Source organism: Acinonyx jubatus, chromosome B4 (genome assembly GCF_027475565.1).
Source record: "Acinonyx jubatus isolate Ajub_Pintada_27869175 chromosome B4, VMU_Ajub_asm_v1.0, whole genome shotgun sequence".
Classification (NCBI taxonomy): domain Eukaryota; kingdom Metazoa; phylum Chordata; class Mammalia; order Carnivora; family Felidae; genus Acinonyx; species Acinonyx jubatus.
Window position 1 is genome coordinate 37,214,627 of NC_069387.1, and position 23,325 is coordinate 37,237,951.

Sequence of the window (23,325 nt, forward strand, 5' to 3'; positions counted from 1 at the left end):
GGGTGGGATTCAAAAGGAGAGCAGCAAATAACAGCATTTCACTCAGAGCAGGGCTGCCCACACTGTTAATTCTACCTAATTTCTGGGTCAAGTCAGTCTGAGAAACAGGTTTCTGTCTTTGAGGACTTCTCAGAACCTTTAGTATGCTAAGGTGCACTGTAGATCACGAAGGAGAATGAGGAAGTCTCAAACTGAGCCCATTAGGAAGCCCTAGGCCCTGCCCTCCCAGGATGGTGAGTGACTCTGGACCTCACGTATAGAAAGCTGTGTAGAAAGTTTTAAAGGTCCTATTTCTTACCTGGCCTTCCTAAGCAGACAGAACTTGGACCCCTCTACTGGGGTCTACTCCTGGAGGAAGAAGTGGACAAAGAATCTCCCTAGAAATCCTTCCCACCTAACACCTCCCCGCCACTCCCCACTCCCATAGCAGGTTTCTACTGAAGCTACCATTTGGCTGGTTGGTAAAGACATGCCACTACCCACACAACTGTACCATGTCATCTAACCAGGAAGATGGCCTGGTTAGGCAGTTCTGGGGAGTAAGCCAAAACTGATACTGGAAGAGTGCTTGACTTTAAAAAGGCGAGCTCTAGATGGTGCCGGTGGAGACCCACCAACCATCCCCCTAGAAAGGGTCAAGAACATGGGTGCTCCTTGTGGAACCAGGGCTCTGTCCACATGGCTGTGCAACCCCTGTGTTCCACTTACTGTGAATATAACACAAGGCAGTTACAGTAATTGACACACAGTGGGGAGAGGGACTTGGTCCATGTCATATTTCCTGAAGACTTATCTTTCCTCCCTTTCTAAATTCATTTGGTTCTCTTGACAAAAGCTAAAAGGCATGGTATCCAAGTTGCCATGTAACATAATACCATAATGACATGACCTACAGGACAAACATTAGCAGGCGCCCCTTGGCACAGAAAGGTCAAGAACAAGAAACTCAAGTAATGGAGAAGATAAAACTGAGGCACTGCAAAGTGCTGGGTCAGGGTATAATTTCAGAGAACTGGGTCAGGCCAAGGCACTTGGTGGCAGAAGCAGTTTTGTCCTGGGTTATTTATGAATTTATTTATTTATTTTACAATTTCATTCAAAAGGCTGAAGAGAAAACAATGAAGAAATAACAGTGAGAAGAAACAGAACCCAAAACATTTTAACTTTACATTGAGAGGTAAACATTTTTAAATTGGCTTTTTATTTTCCTACTCCTTAAAACCAACAATGAAGCTTAAGGTTTCAGCTACAATGGGAGAAGGATAGAGACATGGTAGCCGGAGGTTACATGCAGCCCCTCCGTAATTAGATAATATATTTAAAGCATTAGGTACACCTGTGTGACACAGTACCTTTGAATAGACCCCGCCAACCACACAGTGTATGTATCACCAAAAACAGAAACATGAATGTATCTGCAGTCCCCAGCGTTTGTCTAGACTGCCTCCTGTTTACCGTTTTGTTTGCTCTTCCTTGTTTTCATCTTACCTGGCTGTCAGATCCATTGGGACCTCTGGGACAAAATGTGTCATCCCCCTCTCACACTCCCAGGCAAAAATGTCCTGCTTTTCAGTGCCTTCTCCCATCATGCTCAGATATAGAAAGCGGGACCAGCCCCTGGTCCAACATCCACAGGTGAGGTAGATATTATTTTTACAATGTTGGCTCCTGAAAAACCAGTGCATAATTGGCCTAGAGCTGCAGATCTGAACTTTAAAGTGTATTGAACAACTACAGAATTTTGCAAATAATACTTCTGATGCCCTGATTGATGAGGCACCCCAAAGAAAGACTTACTTAATCTTGCTGAACCTGTTTTTCTCATCCAAAAATACTGAATAATAATACAAGCTCTCAGGGTTGTTGTGCTCATTACGTGAAACAATATACATGAAATGTGCTTTACAGCAAGTGTAACTAAGGACCTTTCTAACTAAGGACCACAAAAGCATACACACACCATTTAAAAAGTCATTTTCACGTGATAAGCCAGTATATAAAATATACATATATAAATATTTACAATTGAAACAAAGGTTTCACAAAAAGAATACTTACTACTCTAGAGTCACTTGGTATTTTCTATTCTATTGTTTTAAATGCTGGTTCAATTCACTACATTGTTTGCAGGGCTCCTAACAGGTAACTTATAGTTGTTTCAAAAAAAAAAAAAAAAACAACACAAAAACACTGTTGGAAACCATACAGTTGTCAATTATTACGATTATTATGATTCCCTGGTTTAGTCTAATGGCCTGGAGACTTCAATGCTAGGGCAACAAAGGAAGAGGTCAAGGTTATTAGGTCTAACCCCGGACAGCCTGTTGCCTGGGGAACAGATCCCCCCCCCCCCCCCGCCATCAAGATTGGTCTACCCAGGCTAGGAGTGGCCCATGCCCCTGTCACTCACATCAGATAAGCCCGCCCCCAAGTTCAGAGGGCTAGGAAGACCCACCTCCTCTTTCAGGTTAAGCGAGAAAGGCCGCAATTGGAGGCTTGAGCGGTGACGTGACTTTCCGCTTTGGCTGGCCTTCCGCTTGGGCTGCTCTCAGGAGGGGCTCGGGGAACATTTAGCGGGCCTCCCCGGTCCCTCGGCCCGTGCAAGTGCGATGAGGTCGGTTAGCTACGTGCAACGCGTGGCCCTGGAATTTAGCGGGAGCCTCTTCCCGCACGCGATCTGCCTCGGAGACGTGGATAACGATACGGTCAGTGCATGCGCACTGCGAGAGACGCGACCTGGCTCTGCGCCAGGGTAGGGCGGGGCCGGGGAAATGGTGAAGCCGCCCTAGGCGTGCGGGGGGAGCGGAGCGCGTGCGCGGTGGGGCTGCGCGGTGACCTCAGGAGAACTTGGCAGATAGCTTACGTGCCTGGAAGTCAGGTCCGAATTGCACTGCTTCCCTGCCCTGGTGTTCTTTTAGGGACATAGATAACTGATCCTTTGCCTAAGTCAGTAACTGGTTCACAGTAGGAGACTGGTAAACCGGTGGCCAGATATCCCGGCTCACTGCTTCCCTCCTTACGCAGGGGCATCACCTCAAATCACTTTGCCTTTCAAAGCCTCCATAGAAGCTTAAAACGCGCCTTTGCTGCTCTTACACGTGGCTCCTTGCGCCGGAACACACTGCTGTACTTTTCTGCCTCTCCACCCCACCACCCCATTCCTAATGCCGAGTTTCTGTAATGCCTGGTTTCTGTAATGCCTGCTGCATAGTCCACCAAGCGTATGGCAACTTGAAAGCGCTACACCTTGGTTGGATTACAAAAACAATTGACATCTACCATCTCCGCAGCTGTTCTTTTTCTCGTTGTTGAAATGCATTAATACAGATAAAGCAGGTAGAACTATGCCTGGCCCACAGTTAACACCAAGTGTTAGTGTTGTTAGTATTTGATTCTGTTTCTGCAAATGTTTATTCAAGTGCCCATTGTGTGCGCCAAGGAGTCTGCTATATTCTGGGAATTCCAAAATGAACAAGACAGTCCCAGCCCTCAGCTAGCTCACAGTCAGGTAGGGTGATAGTCACCAGAACAACGAAATGGAAGGAGGTGCACTGATGAAAATATGTAGAGTTTTGAGGTGGAGCATCAGAGGGGATGGGGGCTGTTGCTGGTGTGAGACACTCTTAACAGACTCTTTTCATTCATTATTCCCTATTTTTAATGCAAAGCACCTTATTGCCATCCTCTCCTACCCTCTGCCCCACCTTCCTATTCTGCCGGCTTCTCATCCTCACGTCCCTAACTGTTCTGTGCTCTCTTCCCTGGGGGAAAAAAGGGCTAAAACATACCCCTGCCCCCAGCCTCCTTTGTGCTGTGATAGAGAAGATATTTTATGAAGCCTCTTTTGGCTCTACTCCCTGTAGGGAGGAAGGAGTTATTCTCATAAATTTATATTGTTTTTTGGACTTTCACATTTCGTAATATGCCAAGCAGTACAATTTTATGAGAAAATCAAGAGAGGCATTTTCAAATAGTAAATTAACAGAGTGACTTTAGGCGTACATGATTTTCTGTGTTATCTGATGGTCTTCTTTGTTTAAAAGGGAAAAATACCTGCCTTTTTTCATAGCTTCATGGCATCAGCTTTTTTGGAAATTGTACTTTTCTGAGTAGATTGCACCAATACACTCAGTTCTACAATATTACATATATTGTACTACTTTTTTTTTTTTTAACCCTGAGTTGTAAGCTCCATAAGGCTGGGGATTTATCTGCTTTTTCACTGCTATATTCCCAACACTTAGAATTGTGCCTGGCACATAGTAGGTACTCAGATGTTTGTTGAATAAATGAGGATTGTTATGGAAAGCAAATGTGATTATTTGTCTCAAAGCAATTTGAAGTGCTTTGCATGTTATTGATAAATATAATTGAAAGAAGGGCAAGTAGTTGAGATCGTTGCCTAGTGGTACATGTATGTATGCACGTGGTACATTCAGCCTGCATGAGTGTGGATAGAAACGCTGTTATTAGTTCAGCATTTGGGGCAGGAAAAAGACTTATTTCATCCTCATAAATCATTAGCCTAAAGTTCTTTGAAACTAATTTGTTTCCTGGTAAGTTGTGGGGGAGGGGAAGCCAGGAATAGAATGCACACCCTGTAGGACTGCCCATGGAAGCCTGGCTACACCAGGGGAAAATCTCTAGAAGGCTATAGCAGACCAGAGATCTCTCCTCCTGCCTCCTTTAGTATTATATGGCGACTGTACCCTCTAGCTGGGGTTTCTTAGTGTCCGTGAGTGACCTCCAGAGGCCAGAGCCAGGATCAGCCGCAGGGAAGCAGAACTGCTGGGAAGCATTATAGCTGTCGGGAAGCAGATGGGCTAGTTTGGAAATGTCCTCTTCCAGGAGGCCAGCCATTGCCTCAGTGTCATTGCTTGGTCTTGCTTGTCATTGCCTGGCTGCGCCACATCTACTTGGTCACTGCTCTTACCATACCCATGTCTGTGCCCTTGTTAAAACTGTAAGGTCCCCCTCAGTAGGGAGTCTGTGGCATTTATCTTTGTACCCCTAACTCACTATCTACCTTTACCTGGAAACTCAAGGGCTGACTGAGCATTCCCTTTCATTCTGATTTTTCTCTGTTTCTTAAAATCTTTTTTGTTAATTGTCTAGTAATTAAACATTTATCAGGGCACCTGGGTGGCTCAGTCAGTTGAGTGTCCAACTCTTGATTTCGGCTCAGGTCATGATCCCAGGGTCATGGGGTCAAGCCCTGTGCTGGGCTCCTCACTGAGCATGGAGCCTGCTCGGGATTCTCTCGCCCTCTGTCTCTCTGTCTCTCTGTGCCCCGCTCCCCCACTCACACTCTCTCTCTCTCAGATTAAATTAAATTTGGGGCACCTGGGTGGCTCAGTCAGATAAGTGTCTGATTTTAGCCCAGGTCATGAACTCATGCTTCATGAGTTTGAGCCCCATATTGGGCTCTTTGTGCTCAGCACAGAGCCCACTTCAGGTCCTCCGTCCTACTCTCTCTACCCCTCCCCTACATACGCTCTCTCTCAAAAATGAAAAAACAATTTTTTTTAAATCAAATTTAATTTAAAAGAAAAGCAAACATTTACTGAGGTGCTGGTATGGACTATGGCATTTGCTGAATTGATGTATAAAAAAAGAATAGATTGTGTGAAAGATACCAGGGTCCCTAGCCATGGAGGCCTTTTAACTAGAGGCTGAAAACCACCTGGTATTAGTGCTTGCTGTATGCCAGTCACTGGTTTGTTTGTTTGTTTGTTTTTTATTGTTTCTTCACTTTTGAGAGAGAGTGGGAGTGGGGCAGGGGCAGAGAGAGAGGGAGACACCGAATCTGAAACAGGCTCCAGGCTCTAAGCCATCAGCACAGCGCCCATGAACTGTGAGATCATGACCTGAACCAAAGTCGGACACTTAACTGACTGAGCCACCCAGGTGCCCCTGCCAGTCACTGTTTTAAAGGCCTTCCTCTCCTTAGCTCAGTTCTTAGAACAACTTTATTCAGTAAATACCCTTATGATCTTTGTTTTATAGATGACAAAATTTAAGCATAGAGAGCTGGGTTCAAATCCAGGCAGCTGCACTGAGCCTCTGTGCTATGCAGCCTGCCCCTGGTGTGTCTACCAAAGTCCTCTGGAGCAGCCGAAATGGAAACATCAGGTGGAGAGAGTTTAATGTCAATAAACTTGTTTTATGCTTCTGTGATCTAATATTCCCACCAGATATAATATAATATAATATAATATAATATAATATAATATAATATAATTCCCATAACTATTAAAAAAATAAATCGAAGATTCAAATCAAGTAAATCATTGATAAATCCCAATTCATTTTTAACTTTACTTGTGACCTGTTATGTCTTTGTTGCCTTTAGAATTAAATCTCTTGAGAATCTGATATTCACTCTATTTTGAGAATAGGACGGGGGTGTTGGCTGCCCACCCCTCCACCCCTTCCCTCCCCACCACTCTCCCACTCCTCAACAGGGGAAATCAGAAAGCTACTTGTGGAAACAGGGTTTGGTGCTACTTTGTTATCACTGTTTACCCCTAGAAAGGCAGGCAGCCTTTGCCGAATGACTGGGAAATGGAGTACCCAAATACAAATAGGAAGAGACTCCCTTCAGGGAACCCCCCTCCTGAGAGCTGAGCCACCACTTGGGGGCGCCAGAAGCCCAGAGCACAGAGGAGGCTGACACCAGCAACCCCTTCGTGCTGTCCCCTCCAGCACCTCCATCCCCTGTATATATTCACTCATACACACCAAGTTCATAAAGGTCCCCTTTTCTTTGCAGCTGACTTGTGTTGGGGTTGGAGATGTTTGTAGAGGAAGGAGGGCCCCCAGAGCTGACCTTGTCTTTTTATTTGGCCCTTGATTAAGTACGTGGTCTGAAGTTCAATTTTCCAAAAGTTCAATGTTCTAGGTTGTTTTCAAAACATGTCCCATTGGCAATGGACAGATTGGAAGAGCTGAAATGAGGCAAGCGGGTCATGGAGCTATTCACTTGTCAGACTTTTCTGGGAAGAGTCATAGATTCCGTGTTGCCCCATTCTGCTATCCTCCTCTGACACACACACACACACACACACACACACACACACACACACACACACCGACAGGGAAAAAAAGAAACTCTGGGAGGGGTGCCCGGTGGCTCGCTCAGTTAATTTCGGCTCTTGATTTCAGCTCAGGCCATGATCTCATGGTTCGTGAGTTCAAGCCCACATCAGGCTTATCAGGCTCCACGCTGATAATGTGGAGCCTGATTGGGATTTTTCTCTCCCCCTCTCTCTACCCCTCTCCCGCTCAAGGCCACGCTTGCTGTCTCAAAATAAATAAACTTAAAAAATTTTTTTAAATATGAAATTTATTGTCAAATTGGTTTCAATACAACACCCAATGCTTATCCCTAAAATTAAAAAAAAAAAAAAAAAGAAACTGGAAAACTGTGGCTTTGTTGGTTGCAAAAGATTTTTACTAAAGTTGGTGAAGATACAAATTAAGGTCTTATGATGTCCCCAGGATGGGCCTAGAGAAAAGCATCAGGTGGTTCCATAGGATTCCATCCTAACACTGTCTTCTCTCTCCGTTTGAAGTTAAATGAATTGGTGGTGGGGGACACCAGCGGGAAGCTGTTTGTGTATAAGAATGATGACAGCCGGCCGTGGCTCACCTGTTCCTGCCAGGGCATGGTCAGTATTCAACTTCCTGGGGCGTAAGGGGCAGAAGGATCCTTTCTGTGCAGGGACTATCAAGGCTGAGCCATACAGAAACCCACCAATGTGTCCCAGTTCACCAGCTATTCAGCCAGCCACTGCTTCAGGGTTCATTCAGTTCAGGGAGGGAAGCCGCTGGGCAGTGCGCCTCCAGCTGGTGGGTTGTTTTTTATCTTCTGTTTCCGCGTGGCTCTCAGTACTTTAAAAACTGCCAAGGTCATCTGATCTCATAAAGTATAGTACAAAATGGGGGTAATACTTTGCATAAGTCTAGAAATATGATAGACTGGTTGTATTAGATGTATCTTTTGTTTTGTCTTGTTCAGCCCAGACAGACTTAACTACTTGAGGTCTCCCTACTGCTCTAGGTAAACCAGACTTAGAGCACAAGAACGCGATTAACACGAACTATCTGTGTAGGTCATGTGGCACAACTTTTCAGCAAATGATGGTAGTTAGCAAACCCTCTCCTTGCTTCGCTGAGATTAGAGAGTACTGGTCTCCTTCAGCATGTCTCCCCTTTTCTTTGCAGCTGACTTGTGTTGGGGTTGGAGATGTTTGTAATAAAGGAAAGGTAAGAACTCTAAGGGACGTTGGGACTTCGGTAGAACTCCAAGGCTTTGCCTAGATTGCTCCCCCTCTCCTGGTGGAAATCAGTGGAGAGTTAAAGGCTTTAGCCCTCACTTCTGTCCTTTAACGACCAGGCTTGTGCCCAAACTTCCCTCCCCAGCCATCCCTCCTATGCCTCTGCCTCTCCCAGAACCTGGTGGTGGCGGTGAGTGCTGAGGGATGGTTTCACCTGTGTGACCTGACGCCTACCAAGGCCCTGGATGCTTCTGGGCACCACGAGACCCTAATGGGAGAGGAGCAGCATCCAGTCTTCAAGCAGCACATCCCTGCCAACACCAAGGTCATGCTGATCAGCGACATCGGTGGGCATGGCTCTCTCCGCAGGCAGCCAGGGGAATAGGAGTCAATGGGTAGTAGAGCAGATGTCACGGGATTCAGGGAGGTAGTTAGTATTCATGGGTGCAATTATTATGCATTTTATGTTGAGTTACTAAGCTCCCATTATAAACTAGTTATCATTCTAAGCACTGTGATTGCAGCAGTGAATAAAATGGACAAAAATCACTGCCTTCTTGGACCTTTCCTAGGAAGGACAGAAAATAAACAGTGTAAAATATTTTAAGAAGATTAAATAGTATATTAGAATGTAGTAAGTGCCGTGGAGAAAATAAACCACAGAAAGAGGCTAGGGAGTGTCAGGGTAGAGAAGTAGAGCTACCAATTCTAAATGGAGTTATCTGGAAAGTCCTTTCTGGGAAGGTGACATTTGATCAGACACTGAAAGTGGCAAGGGAGTGAGTCGTACAGATATAGGGCTGATGTTTCGGCCAGAAGCTGTCACGAAGGTGATGGTATGTGGCATGAATCAGGACACCCGAGTTTTGTATCTGAGGGAAGAAGCACAGCACAAAGTGTGTGAGGGGACTAGCCCAGCTCTTGGGGTCTGAAGTTGTACCGGGTTTCGGCGCAAACGCTGGTGATGTTAGCAGGGGGCGGAGAGGACGTGTGTGTAGGATTCAAGCTGATGAACACGCATGTGGCTCCAAACTCGTCCTACTTCCTGGACCCACAGATGGAGATGGGTGTTGTGAGCTGGTGGTCGGTTACACGGACCGTGTGGTACGGGCTTTCCGCTGGGAAGATCTGGGTGAAGGCACTGAACATCCAACAGGGCAGCTGGTGTCACTCAAGAAGTGGACACTGGAGGGTCAGGTGAGAGGCTGAGCGGGGGGTGCTCAGGGAGCCCAGGGAGCAGGGAGGAAGCCCTCCTGTAGGGGCCCTCTTGAGAGAACAGTCGTGGGTCAGGGTTTAGAGTGGGAGGAAGGGAAAATCTCCTTGTTGAGAGAAATCCAAAGAAGAGAGTTTCAAATCAGGGTCTTAGGGGAAAATTACTAATAAGAGGCAAAGAGCACCAGGCTAAGAGTTAAGAGTGTGCTTGAGGGTGTGATGTGCTTTGTGTCAGAGTGTGGACCCTGGTTGAGGCATGCACAGTGGAAAGCAGATGGGCTATGAGGAGACGATGGCACGAGGCAGGAACCCTACAAACTCAAATTCTTCCTCCTGCTGTTGCCCCCCAAGCCTGGGATGCTGTTCCCAGGGCCCCTGCCCCACTTCTCTCCCATGCTCTCGGCAGGGTCCCATTTCTGTCCCCAGCCCCCTTTAAGGCCTTGTTCCCTGGTGCAGGTGGACAGTCTTTCAGTGACTCCAGGGCCCTTGGGTGTTCCTGAACTGATGGTGTCTCAGCCGGGCTGTGCTTACGCCATTCTCCTGTGTACCTGGAACAAGGACGCCGGGCCCCCTCCCACCTCTGAGGGGGCCCCGGAGGGCAGCAGGTAAGGGCGCAGACCTGTGGATGGTGTGGTTGTGTGGAATCTAGATGGGCTCCTGGATGCACTGGCAGTGGACAGGACTGCAGTGGGCAGAGCTGCTTCGGCTGGGTCCTGGCACAGCACCTTTGCCCCATTAAGGAAAATGATTTCAGGACCCAGGAAATCCTGGGCTTTAACCTCGTAGCACCTGGAAAAGATTCCAAGATTCTAACTTGGCAGCTCTGTCCCTCTCTTTTCTAACTCACCACATGGGCCAGACAGGGTCAGCAATAGATTTCCAGGCTGATTCACATCCTAGAAGCTCGTACAGAGATCGGGGCCACAAACGTCCTGCAGAACTAGGCTCATTTGGTCCCCACTTAGTATCCCTCCCACCCCACCCCACCCCCACACAGGGAGGCCCCGGCTGCCCGAGATGTCATGTTGCACCAGACTTCCGGCCGCATCCACAACAAGAATGTCTCCACCCACCTCATTGGCAACATCAAACGAGGTGAAGGTGGGGTGGGGACACAGGAGGGAGCTGAGGGGCAAGCATCAGTCCTGGGAGAGGGAAGATGCTGGGCCTTCCCTTCCTCCCTACCTTGGGCCGCCTCTCACCCCACCCTGTGTGCTCTGACCTTGCCCTACCCTTCACATTTTCTTATTCCTGTCCTTCTGTCTCTCCTGCAGGCCACAACTCTGAGATGGGTGGCTCCGGCCTCTTTGCCCTCTGCACCCTGGATGGTGAGTTCCTGCTGGGGCAGGAGGCTGTGTGCCTGTGGGGTGTGCTCAGGGGTCCTTGTCCTGCCCACCCCAGCCTGCCTGTCACCCTGCAGGGACGCTGAAGCTCATGGAGGAAGCGGACAAGCTGCTGTGGTCGGTGCAGGTGGATCATCAGCTTTTTGCCCTAGAGAAACTGGATGTCACGGTGAGAGGAACATTCTTACCTTCTTCACGTGGAGAGATGTGATGCAAATGAGTCCATTCTCACTTCACAGTTTGCTCTCGATGTTTATCTAAGTCTCTTCAGACAGACTCTTAACTGCGTCTCAAGTGAGTCTTTTTCCTAACTTCTCAGGGCTTAGTACCATCTCTGCACTGCCACGGAATCTCTCGGCGGCACCTTTTCCAGGAGTATGGCTCCAAAGAGAAATAATTTATTAGGGTCCAGAAGTGAGTTTTTGGCCTCAACTCCAGATGTATGTTCTGTAATTTTTTTTCTCGTCTATCTATGAGCCTCTCTTTACCAAGGCTGCAGCCCCATAATCTGCAACACGGGGGCATACTTTGCCGTTGTGCATGTGTGACGGTAGGAGAAAAGGCACGAGGCTTTGAAGTCGGTAGAATAGGCCTGGGTTTGAGTCCTGATTCTGTGCTGCCTCCCTTCTATGCTGTGTGACCACGAGTGAGCAACTTCATTTCTATAAGCTGAAGTTTCCTCCATATAAAATTGGGAATAATGGTGTCTCCTTCATCAGTTGTTTGGTGACTGGCGCATGGAGGAAATTCAGTAAGAAACTTAGGGCTGCTTTCCTTCCCGGCTGTTGGTCACCCAGAACTAGGTCCACAAGTCCTTTATGTGCTATCCAGACCCATCGTTCGGGCTCTTCTATTTACCAGCTCCCCGCCACCCCTGCATCCTTGTCTCTGGCCTTTTTCAGGGCAATGGGCATGAGGAGGTGGTTGCCTGTGCCTGGGATGGACAAACATATATCATTGATCACAACCGCACCGTTGTCCGCTTCCAAGTGGACGAGAATATCCGAGCCTTCTGTGCAGGTGGGACCCCACCCCGTGGACCCTTTCTAACCACACTTGTCTGCCTCTCATTTCTACTCTCTCTGTGTCCCCTAACGTGCGTCTTCATAAACAAATGAGCTCTTCAGCACTTTTGTTAGAGGGTGATGGTGGGTACTGAATTACCGTCTGCACAGTTTTAAATAAGGAATGGGAGACAGTGACAGGTTCATCTCTCAATATCTTAAAGAATGGGATGAGTTCTTATCATCTGCCCGTCTGGGATGTGTGAAGGCATGGGAAAGTTCTCTCCCATCTGAGCATGTCAGAACTCTGTGAGGAGCATTCTCCCAGACAATTTGCATTTGTTCCAAATCAGGGACTTGGAAAACAGTCCTGGCTTTTTCAGGTGACATGGGGAGATCTTTGGTTGCTGAAATGGTAAGAATTGTACAGCGCTCTGGTGTACATACTCCAGTGACCCAGAAGGTTAAAATGCCTTTGAAGAAGGGACTGCCACCAAAGAGAAGCCTTAGTTTCTTTTCTTTTTCTTTCTTTTCTTTCTTCTCTTTTTCTTTTTTCTTTTCTTTCTTTCTTTCTTTCTTTCTTTCTTTGAGAGAGAGAGAGAGAGAGAGAGAGAGAGAGAGAGAATCCCAAGCAGGTTCTATGCTATCAGAGAGAGCTCACAAACTGTGAGATCATGACTTGAGCTGAAATTAAGAGTTGGGTCACTTAACCAACTGAGCAACCCAGGTGCCCAGCTTTAGTTTCTGATCGTGTTTTGCTAATCTACCCCTTGGACTACCAAGACTGTCCTTCATTCCTCCAAGGCTATCACTAAGATGGGAAAATCAGCAAAGCACTTTTGTGGGGCCATTCTGCCTTGTGGGTTTTTTTTCTTTTTTTTTTTTTAATTTATTAAGCCATTTTACCATAACTCAACACCTATTTTTTTTTTAATGTTTATTTATTTTTGAGAGAGAGACACAGTGCAAGCAGGGAAGGGGCAGAGAGAGAGGGAGACAGAATCTGAAGCAAGCTCCAGGCTCTGAGCTGTCAGCACAGAGCCCAACACGGGGCTGAGACTCACAAGCTGTGAGATTATGACCTGAGCCGAAGTCAGACGCTTAACCGACTGAGCCACCCAGGTGCCCCCCATGGTGTTTCCTCATATCTGAAATGGGGAGGTATTTTACCTATTTTACTGAGTTCCCAATACAAATGAATTAGAAAGAGGGCCTTTAGGGGCATCTGGGTGGCTCAGTCGGTTAAGCATCTGACTTTGGCTCAAGTCATGATCTCACAGTTTGGGAGTTTGAGTCCCGCAACAGGCTTGGAGCCTGTGGCCTGCTTCAGATTCTGTGTCTCCCTCTCTCTCACTCCTCCCCCACTCATGCTTTGTCTCTCAAAAATAAATAAACATTTTTTTTAAATTAAAAAAAAAAAGAGGGCCTTTAGCTTTCTGCTTGACGTCTGTGGGAGGGTCAAACTGCTGACTCCAAGGCCTGCATCTTGTTCTCTGCCCTTCCCCACTGGGACTGGAACTCTCTGACCTTTGTCTCACCCCCACACCCTGCAGGCCTGTATGCCTGCAAGGAGGGCCGCAACAGCCCCTGCCTCGTGTACGTCACGTTCAACCAGAAGATCTACGTGTACTGGGAGGTGCAGCTTGAGCGGATGGAGTCGACCAATCTGCTGAAACTGCTGGAGGCTGAGCCAGAGTTCCAGAGCCTGCTGCAGGAGCTGGGCGTGGGTGAGTCCCAGGAGTGCTTCGGGACCGAGAAGCCCCGTGCCAGGTGCCCAGGAGATCCACAGCCTCTGAACCGCCCCTTTTTTGCCTTCAGATCCTGATGACCTCCCAGCTGTCCGCGCCCTGCTTCACCAAACCCTCTACCATCCAGACCAGCCCCCACAGTGTGCTCCTGCAAGCCTCCACGATCCCACCTAGCTGGATTTGCCCTCTTAGCTGAAGAAGGAGCCTCCTGAACCAACCCACCCCCCAAGGTATCCATAGTGCTGGCAGGATTGGAAGTAGACATCACAGAGGAGCGTGGAAAGATGGCAGCAACCTTAGGGAAGCTGTGAACTATAGCCTTCATGGTCTCCTTGGTGAAAGAAGAGGCGAGTTGGCCCTCGGCCCTATTTCCTTATGTACCTCACCCATCACATCAGCAGAATCATAGAACCCCAGCCTCATTCCACATCATCTGGGACTGCCCCCTTCCTAGACCCCGCCTCCCCCCCCCCCCCCCCCCAACTTCCAACTCTCATTGTGTGGAAAACAGACTTGTTCATGAGGAGGGAGCACAGATCCTTTGCATGGCTCCGATGCCTATAAGGAAACCAGGCTTCGGAGCCTGTAGGGCAATGAGATAAGGGCTCCCCGCATCCCAAGCTCCATCTTCCATGGCACAGCTCCAAGTCACTGACATTAGGGATTATTACAGGAATGGCACACTGTTTTGGTTTTGAAGTGGGGGTCTTTAATCATCTTACAGTCTGGTCTTAATTGTTCCCAGCAACGCTGAGATGATTGTCTTCTTTTTACCAAAGAAACTGGGCTAGCACTTTCTCATTTTGCCATGTTGCTTGTGCAACTTTGTGGGCCTTGCCCCCACATCCCCCCAAAACACCTTTAGAATCTGATGCGGGTTTATGATCCAGACCACAATCAGAATTCTATCTTGGACCATTTATATTCCTTCTGCTCTCGATTCTGTGCACCGTAAGTTAGTGTTTTTCATGTTACAGGCTGCGATTCTTTGGTGGGTTGTGGTCAGCATTGTTTGAATAAACGAAATGGGGTAGAATAAAATAGAAGGAAAAATATCAGAGTGTCATACTCACAGCATAGGGAAGTATTGTTTTGTTATAACTGTACATGTGCATGTGCGTGTGTATGCTAACTGCTCTGTAAAATGTATTTCCTGCTGTGAGTTGTGTTCAGAGGAGTCAGAAAGCCATTGCTCTCAATTATATTAACCCAGCCAGACGGGTCAATCTGGGGAAAGGTCCACATTCACATCACCTTTCTGTAAGGGAATAAGGGCAGAGTTACCAATTCGGACTCTGATCGACATGGAGGGAAACCAGAGAAGGACATGAGCATAGAGAAACAGGTGTTTATTCAAGTGGAGAAGCAGCTGGGCTGAAGGCCTGCCACTGGGTGTGGGGTCTGCGGTTATTGAAGCAGCAGGAGGCAGGAAGGAACAGGCAGAGCCAGGAAAGCAGGGGTTATGGGGCAAGGCAGTGAGGGACCAGGGTACCCACATTACACGCAGGGTAGTGAGCCCCCTCCTCTTCTCTTGAGGTCAGGGGACTCAGCTGGGAAAGGCAAGACCAGATGTCACAGGGCAGCTGGTTCTCCTCTAATCTACCCCAGGCTCACAATCTTGTTTCCACCCCAAGGTCCTAGTTCCCTAGCTGAGGTTAGTTACACCACTGTCTTCCTCTCCCCTTCGTCCGTGACTTGTTCCTCTCCCCTTCGTCCGTGACTTGAGAGACTCAAACCTGCCAGAAAGATGCTCAGGGTGTCTGGTTCCTTAAGGTTTGGGTTCCTCTCTTTACAGTGAAGATGAAAAGCCTCCTTGTTTTTGTGCTTTGGCTCAGAGCCTGGCAAGGGATCAAAATAAGATTCCAAAATAAGACAAGCTCAAGCTCAGGAGGCCAGAGATGAGGGGAAGAAGGAACGTCTAATGAGGTGAGTAGTTCTAGAAATAAGAAAGACTACTGGTTAGGTTCCAAGTCTGAGTACAGCCAGGCCTTGCCATCCTGTCCACCTTGTGGGGGTAGTTCCCAACAGGGCTCCTTGCCATCCCCCTGAAGTGTAAAAAAGCAAGTGGAGGAGGAGAGACACCTGGAGCAATGCTAGAGGTACACCCAAGGTTTCGCACAGGGAAATCAAATAATAACTGACTTCCGACATTTGCAACCCCAGGAAAGGTAACTGAGAAAGCTTCTGAAGCTCCTCTGCCAACTCGCCTTTCTACTGTACCAGAGTATTCTGTTTCGTGTTTCTTCCCCCACTCAGCTGTGAGCAGATGTGCGCAGAATCAGAAAGGCAGGCGGCAGCAGGGACAGGACCCCTGGTGGGTGAGATGTGGCAGTCTAGTTGCAAAAGGTACTAAGCCCCAGGAGGGAAAGGGAGAGGCATGGGAGTGAAGGCCACCGAGGGGTGTGTGGGGTGGATCTGGAGGCAGGTAAAGGACAGTATGGGCTGCAGCCTTTGACTTGGGCCAGTTCCTACCACGCCACGCTTACATCCTTTTCCACAGTCCTGATTTGGAGGGGAACGGGGAGGCCAGTCCCCTGAGATCATGGGCCCTCTTTCTGGAAGTCTTCTGGAGGATTGGGAAGTTGCTGAGAAGCAGAGAGGAATGTGGCTGACTGAGGCCAATGGGACGGCAGGGTCAGGGTGGTGACAGAAGGGACAGACGTGGTAGTCCCAGGTACCTGGCTCTAGTAATGCCCCATTCCCCAACACGGCTCTTCCCTGAGGCAAGGTCCTTCCCCCGGGGAATGACTGGTTCATCAGTCACTGGCCAGGCTCTTGGTACAGAGGCAGGAAGGGCAGCTCTGGGAAGGGGGCCCTCAGCCGCAGCACTCCATGCTCGAGGTCGATGCAGCACTGTGGGGGGAAATGTGTGCTTCTCTCAGCAGGTAGCCTCTCCCTCAGCCCTTCCCCCCCCCCCCCCCCACTTTCCACAGCCCCCAGCCTCCTGCTCCTTGCTCATCCCCCTGTTTCCATTCACCTGGAACTCTGGGGTTGTGGGCAGTGGGACCTGGTTCTTATGTTGCACTTGTGGGCAAATAAGGAACCTCTAAGGAAGCAAGGTGAAATCCCACAACTCTGAGTCATTCTCATCAGAAGCTGGCCCACGCTTCCTCACCTGTGCCTTTTACCTCTTTATCCCAGCCTTTTGGGTCAGGCCCCAAATGTGGGTCAAGCGCCCGCATCCTTCTTACCTTGAGAGAAAGCAGAGTCTGCAGTCCAAGACAGAATTCAGGACTCTCAACATCTGCAGGAATCGTTTGAAAACAGAAGAGGCTGGAGGGCACCCAAGGGTCACAGTGCCCTGTGAGCACTCACTCCTTGTCTGCCCTCCCCACCCCCAGCTCTGAGGATCTGGGCCCAGAGATTGGGGGCACCTCATGGTGCCAGGAGAGGAAGGCGGAAGAGGAAGAAGAGGCTGTGAATGAAGGGAGGACTCACCCACAACCTGGGCTGAGCAGGCCACCGTCTCCTGGCCCAGCTGTAGCTCCAGCTGCTCCACCTCCGTGGGGGGCCCAGGTGCCACGTCCCCACCTGGGGCTTTGAGGACCTTCTTCCCTAACCTGTGGTTGGGAAGCAAGGGTTATGGCCACCACAGCCCCCAACCCCAACGCCTTTGTCAGCTGACGCCCCTCCCCCTACACATGGGTTCTCATCCAATCCCTTGCCCCCACGTGGGGTCTGAATCCTTGTCTTCTCTACCAGAGCCCCCATCCAATCTTTTTTTTTTTTTTTCCAATTATAGCTCTATTGGTATATAGTTCATATACCGCAAAAGCTACCCTTTTATAAATGCAGAGGTTTTTAGTATATTCATAGAGTTATGCAACTACTACTACTATCTAATATCAGAATATTTGCATCACCTCCCCCCAAAGAAACCCCATCCCCCATCCATTCTTTTAGGCCACACTCTTACCCCAGGCGGCTGAGGCACCCAGCCGAGATCTGGTTGTGTTGGGTGCCTGTGTCCACGGCCACCCGAAGCTCCTGGTCTCGGCACTGAGAGAGAGGGTCGCGGGGAGTCAGTGAGAATGGATTGGGCTTGGATCCTTCACCTTTCCCAGCCCTTTGATGACTCCCTCTCAAAAACGAGTGAAGGGAATGAACCAAGCCTTTCAGAGTGATCTTTATGGCAAAAGTTGAGAAAAAGTTGGGAACCACCTGACCAGAAATGGAGATCTGTTTGTGTAGAGGAATTCTTGGGAAGCTGGGGGCTTAGGTTAGAGAGGTCTAGGTGAGGGATACAGGAGGGGTGAGAAGACCAGCTGTCTCGCCGGGAAGTTCAGATGAGGGTAAGCGACAGGTTTATCACGGAAACAGACGGGTTCACTTTCTTCTGGATATATACAGACATTTGTGGGTACACTTGGACATCCCAAATGCATGTCATTTTCTCAATCCAGACTTCTGCTGAGCACCTGCTATGTGCCAGAGATGTTGCTGGAAGGTACATCAATGAATGCTGTGCTCGGGTGTAGGGGAAGTGACATGTAACTAATGCATGGTAGAAAGTTTTAAGGTCTATGAAAGGGTTGTCAATAAAGTGTCCTGGATATTGAGAGAGAGGGGAGGCTCTTTCTCCCCTGGGGAAATCAGAAAAGGTTTCAAAGAAGAGGTAACAAAGAAGAGGTAACATTTGAGGCTTTAAAAGGTTCTAGAATGTGGCCAGAGACTGGAGAGCAGGAAGAGGAAATGCCCCACAAAAGTGGTGGCAGAGGAGTGGTGGGTGTTCAGTACCGCTGGGGTGGCCAAATGGCTCCAGAGAGGACGAGGCTATCATCGGGAAACACTGGCAAGTATTTACACATGCGCATTTGGAGATTACATTTGATAAAAGGGTTGGCACGGACACGTGGAATTGCACGGAGGGAAGATGGGTTGAGGTAGAAAGTAGAGAATGTACAGGATCCCATTTTTAGGTCCAACCTCGGGGGAGAGGTGCTTTTTCTCCCTCCCTCCTTCCCTCACCACCCAGGGGAGGAAGGAGAGTGGCGGAAGTGAGCCGTTCACAGGATCATTCATGAAAGCCAGTGCCCTGGGAGGCCTCTCACCTTGCAGTTCACCAGAAGAGCAGGAATCTGTGTCTTGCTGGTCTTCCTCCTGCTCTCCTGGCTGTGAATTGGGGCCTGCGTGGGGGGAGACTCCCCCTGAAACCGACTCTGGTTTCCCTCCACCAGGCGTCTTTGGATCACACTGTGCGGCTGCTGGCTCCGTCACAAAACAAAGAAGGCAGACAGGTCTAAACCCAAGTATCCAGGCCACTCAGCTCTCCCACCTTAGATCTCCCACGATGTTCAACCCAACCCCACCCCAGTCCCGCGTCTCACGGGAGTAAGAAAGGGGCAGGATCTTACCCAAGTCCCAGCCGTCACATCATTATAGCAGAGTGAACCCTCATATCAAATCATACCCTTTTGCTGAGACCCCAATAGATTGCTCAGCAATGAAGAAATGAGAAAAGAACAGTCCATTCTAGGTTAGACCAACCTATTGACTGCCAAGACCTCTCAGGAGCTAGTATTATGCTTGGGGAACTTTTTGTCTCAGGTCTACAACACATTTTTAACATTTTTTTCCCCTTTGTTTCCCCTTCTGACCTCATCCTTCCATGGGCTGCAGATCCCAGAGTTGATGTTGTGATGGAAGTCAGAGAAAAAAAGTCACATCTTCAAAACTAGGATGCTTGAACCATCCCTCGCCTGAAACCACCTTCACTCCATCTGGTCAATTTACTAAGTTCTGCCAGCTTTGTCTCCTGTATTTATAGAGTCCAACCCTGCTTTGTACTACTGCCTCACCTCAGCTGTCCCGGATCACTGGACCACCTCCCTAAGTTCCTAAGAACTGGCCTCCAGTACTGCTGTCTCTCAGATACACCTGCTTGAAGCCAGTGATTATCTAAAACCCTTGCTACTCAGGTGCTTGAGTGGCTCAGTCGGTTAAGGGTCCAACTCTGGATTTCAGCTCAGGTCGTGATCTCACAGTTCGTGAGTTCGAGCCCCATGTCAGACTGCACTGACGATGTGGAGCCTGCTTGGGATTCTTTCTCTCCCCCTCTCTCTACCCCTCCCCAGCTCAAGCTCACGCTCTCTCTCAGAATAAATGAATAAACTTAAGAAAAATAAAGCCCTTGCTACTCAAAGTGTGGTCCTCAGATATGTAGCTTTAATATGTAGCTTTAACATCACTTGCCATCACTTGGAAGCTTGTTAGAAATGCAGAATCATGACCTACTGAATCAGAAGCTTCATTCTAATAAGATGCCCTGATGATTCGTGTGCATGTTAAAGTCTGAGAAGCAGAAAAGGAAAACAAAACTAACCATATTACTCCTGTTTAAACTCCCATCAAAGCATGCCTGCTTCCTGTTGCATGATAAAGCCCAAACTTTCAGGGGATGCACAGCCCAGATGACCTGGTCACGGCCTCGTCCTCAGCCTTGTCCTTTGCTCCGCCTATCTGCCCCTATTGACCCTACTTGTACCGCTTGTACCAGGCTGCTTGCTCCTGGCCTCCACACATTTGCTCCTGTTCAACCCCCTTCCTGAGACGACTCTCATTCTTCTGTGGGCCAGACTGGATGACTGGTTCAACGTACTTTGTTCCGGAGCTACTCTTTATTTGGGAGAGAGGTTTTTATCTAAGTCTGGAATTCCATGTGTGTCCTGTAATTAACACAGGAAGCCCTCTCTGACCTCTTTGTACTCTTCATTCCACATGCCAGGCTGGGGCCAGCATCCCTTCTCTTAGCTCCCTTTGTCATGCTTCTCACAGTTGTTATTTGTGGCTTTTACTCTCCCATTAGCCTGGAGAGCCTGTGACATCAGATCTTTATACCCCAAGGCTTAGCTTAACATATAGTAGGCACTCAATAAATGCTTGTTGAAGAATGACTCTATCTGTCCAGGCTCCACACATCCTTCTCCACCTGCCCTTTCTTCTTGGGAACGTGGGATTGTTTTTCTACCCTTGGTTTAATGAGCCCCTTGAGACTTGCTGCTCCCGCCAGCAAGGCTGCCAGCAGGAGACCCAGGTCTGGGAAAAGGGCAGTGAACTACAGGGCAGGCCGGAAAGAGCAGCTCTGCGGTTCCCAGCTCTCCTCCCACCTTTCCCACGATGGACACAGCCTTCAGGCCCCCACTGCTGTGAGGTTTGCTCCAGAGTTATCCTAAGGAGGGAGACGGTGGGGTCCCCCCAACCTGTTGTGTCTTCACTGCCAAAGCCACACAAGGTAACTGCTTGAGATCAATTTGGGACGTCCTGAGGCAGTGGGGTGAGGTGAAAAGCTCAGGACTTATCAGAAGGCTGGAACTGCCACGCTGGGATGGTAATGTTAACAGAGCCTCTAATCCAGAGCCAGATGGATGTAGGGTGGTCTCCAAACCATAGAGGCTCAGAGGTCCTAGCCACCGGGAGCCAAAGCACCAGCTTCCCTGCTGTCCCGTTTCTCCCTGTTTCTCAGCTGTGCTCTCTGTGTGTGTGCAAGAGCAGCCCCGAAGTTCCCTGAACTGAGATCTTGGTCTGGTCACTTTTCCTGTTTGGGAGCTGCTGGGATGAGGCTGGGAATCTGCTGGCCTCTGGGTTGGGTTCCTGGAGGAGGAACATTTCGTCTGAGAGGAATCTGGTAGGGCTGGGTCAGGAAAGGGAATGAGGGGCTGCGTTGGCTGAGGCCCCTAGAGTTGACTTTGTGCCCTTCAGGTTGGAAGAGTGTCCTCCTCTCAGACCTTCTGATGAGGAAATGGGTGAGGGAACAGAGTGCTTCCAAGCAAAAGCCTTCCTTTCTTCTAGAAGAGCCACAGGCCACAGAGGGTTCCATTTTCTCTGGGCCCTACAGAGCTTATTTTCTCCCTCAAGCTAAATGGAGTTGTAGCTGGAGGAACAATCATACTCAGACCTTAGATAATGCTTTCTATTTTCCAGGCTCTTTTCTAAGCCCCTTAAAGGCATTAGTTCGTGCAACTCCCACAGCAACGCCATGAGGGAGATACTACTAATTTCGTCCTCATTTAGCAGATGAAGAAACAGGTTCAGAGACATCAAGAAATTTGCCTAAGGTAGTAAGTGGCAGGGCCAGGATCTGAACCCAAGCAGCGTGGCTCCAAAGCCCATGCTCTTCACCACTGTCTCGGTGGGGGCGGGGGAGGGATGAGTGTATGCAGCTGCCCCTGACCCACTCACCTCCTTGTTACACCCCCACCCCATTCCCTCTGGAGGCCACGGAGGCCCTGCTGCAGGGAGATGGAAAGAAAGAAGCCTGGAAGGGCCATTGCCCCTACGAGGAAGTAAGGGGGCACTCAGGGGGCTGGTGGCCCAGGCAAGAGCCATATGAAACCCTGAGGCTCTGGAAAGGACAGAGGCCCTTAGTGCTTCCATTCTGGAGGGAAAAGGCAAATGGATGGTCAGAGCTGGTAGGAAGGAATCCGTTGTTTAGGGACAGGAGAGAAACCATAACCCTAAACTGGCCAGGCCTCCAGGCCCTCCCAGCAGTAAATGACTGCTCCAGAAGGTTCCTGTGTCCTTGTAAGCCTCTTCTCCTAGAGAGCACATTTCCTCATCACCCCCAAGATAAGTCTTGGGCTGTGTGAGAGAAGCTGACTGAGCAAGGAGACTAGGCCCCCCAGAGCCACCAAGCCACGGGAGCACCCCCAGTGAAGAGTCTGAGGATGGTCGGGGTGGGGCCCCTCCACTTGGGACTACCTCTGCCCCACTCTCAGCAAGGGAGAGGGGATCTGAAGGTTAGGGTCTGCAGCTTCCGGCCCTCCGCCCCCTCCCCAGGATATAGGAAGAAAGAGGGGAAGGGTGGGGAGAGGGCTGCCTCACCAAGTCCTTGGAGGTGCCGAGCCTCTTGAGGCTGTCCAGGGGGAGCAGGTCGGCAGAGTCCTTGTGCAGGAACTGGGTGGCCTGTCTGAGCCGGCGCTGCTGGCTCAGGGGGGCTCGGTCGCGAAGCGCTGCCTCCTGTCCCCTCCTCCTGGAGTCTCCCTCCACTCTTCTGGCCTCCTGCCGGGTGGCCCCTGCGGGGCTCCCGGAGCTTGATGAGCAGGGCGGGGGCTGCTGAACCGTCCTCGTCTCCATCCCCTCTGCCCCGCCACCCGTGGCCCCGCCGCTTCCCGCCTCGCTCAGTTCCGGGTCGCAGCTCTCCTGACAGGAGGGTCTCCCCGGGGGACAGAGTAAATCAATAAATAACGTGCTGGAGCAGCCGCGTCAGACACCAATTTCCCCGAGATTGCAGTAGAGGGAGTGAGGCTCCGGCTGGAAAAACCCAGCACTCCAGGAGGAGGGGCGGGGGTGGGGGGTGGGGGTGGTGGTAGTAGGTTCTGCAGCGCGTCCAACTCTGGGGTCCTGGTGGGAGCGGTCGGTGGAAGGGGTGTGTGTGTGTGTGTGTGTGTGCGCGCGCGCGCGCGGGCGCCTGCAAGCACGAGGGGTGTGACGGTGTTGTAAACTGTCAGGGTGTCCGTGCCAGCTTGTTTGAAAGGCAGTGCGTGGGTGTTGGGAGGGAGTCAGCCTGCGTGTGGGATGCGGGCACGTGCGGCCCTGTGCGTGTGCCCTCCCGTCTCCTCTTGGGCTGCCCCGCTCTTTTCTCCCCTGGAGCCCTCTGCAGTTTGGGCTTGGGGGGCAGGCCAACAGCCAGGTTCAGAACAGAGACGGGCGGCCTCAAAATGGTCTTCCCCCCTCTCCTTCTTGTCAACAGGAGAGGCTTCACCCTTCTGGGTCTCGACCTTTCGGATGTGGCGGATGTCAG

General features: G+C 49.8%; 2 protein-coding genes across 7 annotated transcripts; one reads left to right on the plus strand and one right to left on the minus strand.

Annotated features, from left to right (window-relative positions):
- Positions 1-2,572: 2,572 nt before the first annotated feature.
- Positions 2,573-20,254, plus strand: ITFG2 (integrin alpha FG-GAP repeat containing 2). 6 transcript variants are annotated; one of them, XM_053225712.1, is made up of 14 exons: positions 2,577-2,705; positions 6,007-6,148; positions 7,575-7,670; positions 8,227-8,268; positions 8,425-8,626; positions 9,337-9,476; positions 9,948-10,096; positions 10,489-10,592; positions 10,766-10,819; positions 10,912-11,003; positions 11,737-11,854; positions 13,392-13,565; positions 13,657-13,816; positions 19,206-19,711. In XM_053225712.1, the coding sequence occupies exons 2-13, from the start codon at positions 6,071-6,073 to the stop codon at positions 13,758-13,760; spliced, it is 1,353 nt and encodes a 450-aa protein (XP_053081687.1). In that variant the 5' UTR covers positions 2,577-2,705; positions 6,007-6,070; the 3' UTR covers positions 13,761-13,816; positions 19,206-19,711. The 6 variants fall into 6 exon arrangements, with proteins under 6 accessions (XP_014916940.1, XP_053081685.1, XP_026929838.1 ...); XM_015061454.3 differs by lacking the exon at positions 6,007-6,148 and having other exon boundaries at positions 2,573-2,705; positions 8,455-8,626; positions 10,489-10,586; positions 19,206-20,254; XM_053225710.1 differs by lacking the exon at positions 6,007-6,148 and having other exon boundaries at positions 2,573-2,705.
- On the minus strand, positions 15,291-22,976 carry NRIP2 (nuclear receptor interacting protein 2). Its single transcript, XM_027074040.2, has 6 exons — positions 22,407-22,976; positions 18,638-18,790; positions 17,503-17,585; positions 17,025-17,146; positions 16,778-16,830; positions 15,291-16,439 (listed from the first exon to the last, which is right to left on the minus strand). The coding sequence occupies exons 1-6, from the start codon at positions 22,656-22,658 to the stop codon at positions 16,347-16,349; spliced, it is 756 nt and encodes a 251-aa protein (XP_026929841.1). The 5' UTR covers positions 22,659-22,976; the 3' UTR covers positions 15,291-16,346.
- Positions 22,977-23,325: the final 349 nt, after the last annotated feature.

Excerpts from the sequence above, each read along its gene's own strand:
- ITFG2 (XM_053225710.1), top strand. The coding sequence starts at position 2,610 with ATGAGGTCGGTTAGCTACGTGCAACGCGTGGCCCTGGAATTTAGCGGG. Across the intron at positions 10,593-10,765 it reads CAACATCAAACGAGGTGAAG|GCCACAACTCTGAGATGGGT; the intron begins GTGGGGTGGGGA and ends TCTCTCCTGCAG. Across the intron at positions 11,855-13,391 it reads TATCCGAGCCTTCTGTGCAG|GCCTGTATGCCTGCAAGGAG; the intron begins GTGGGACCCCAC and ends CACACCCTGCAG.
- NRIP2 (XM_027074040.2), bottom strand. The coding sequence starts at position 22,658 with ATGGAGACGAGGACGGTTCAGCAGCCCCCGCCCTGCTCATCAAGCTCC. Across the intron at positions 16,831-17,024 it reads CTGCTCAGCCCAGGTTGTGG|ATGTTGAGAGTCCTGAATTC; the intron begins GTGAGTCCTCCC and ends CGATTCCTGCAG. Across the intron at positions 16,440-16,777 it reads AGACTCTGCTTTCTCTCAAG|TGCTGCATCGACCTCGAGCA; the intron begins GTAAGAAGGATG and ends TTCCCCCCACAG.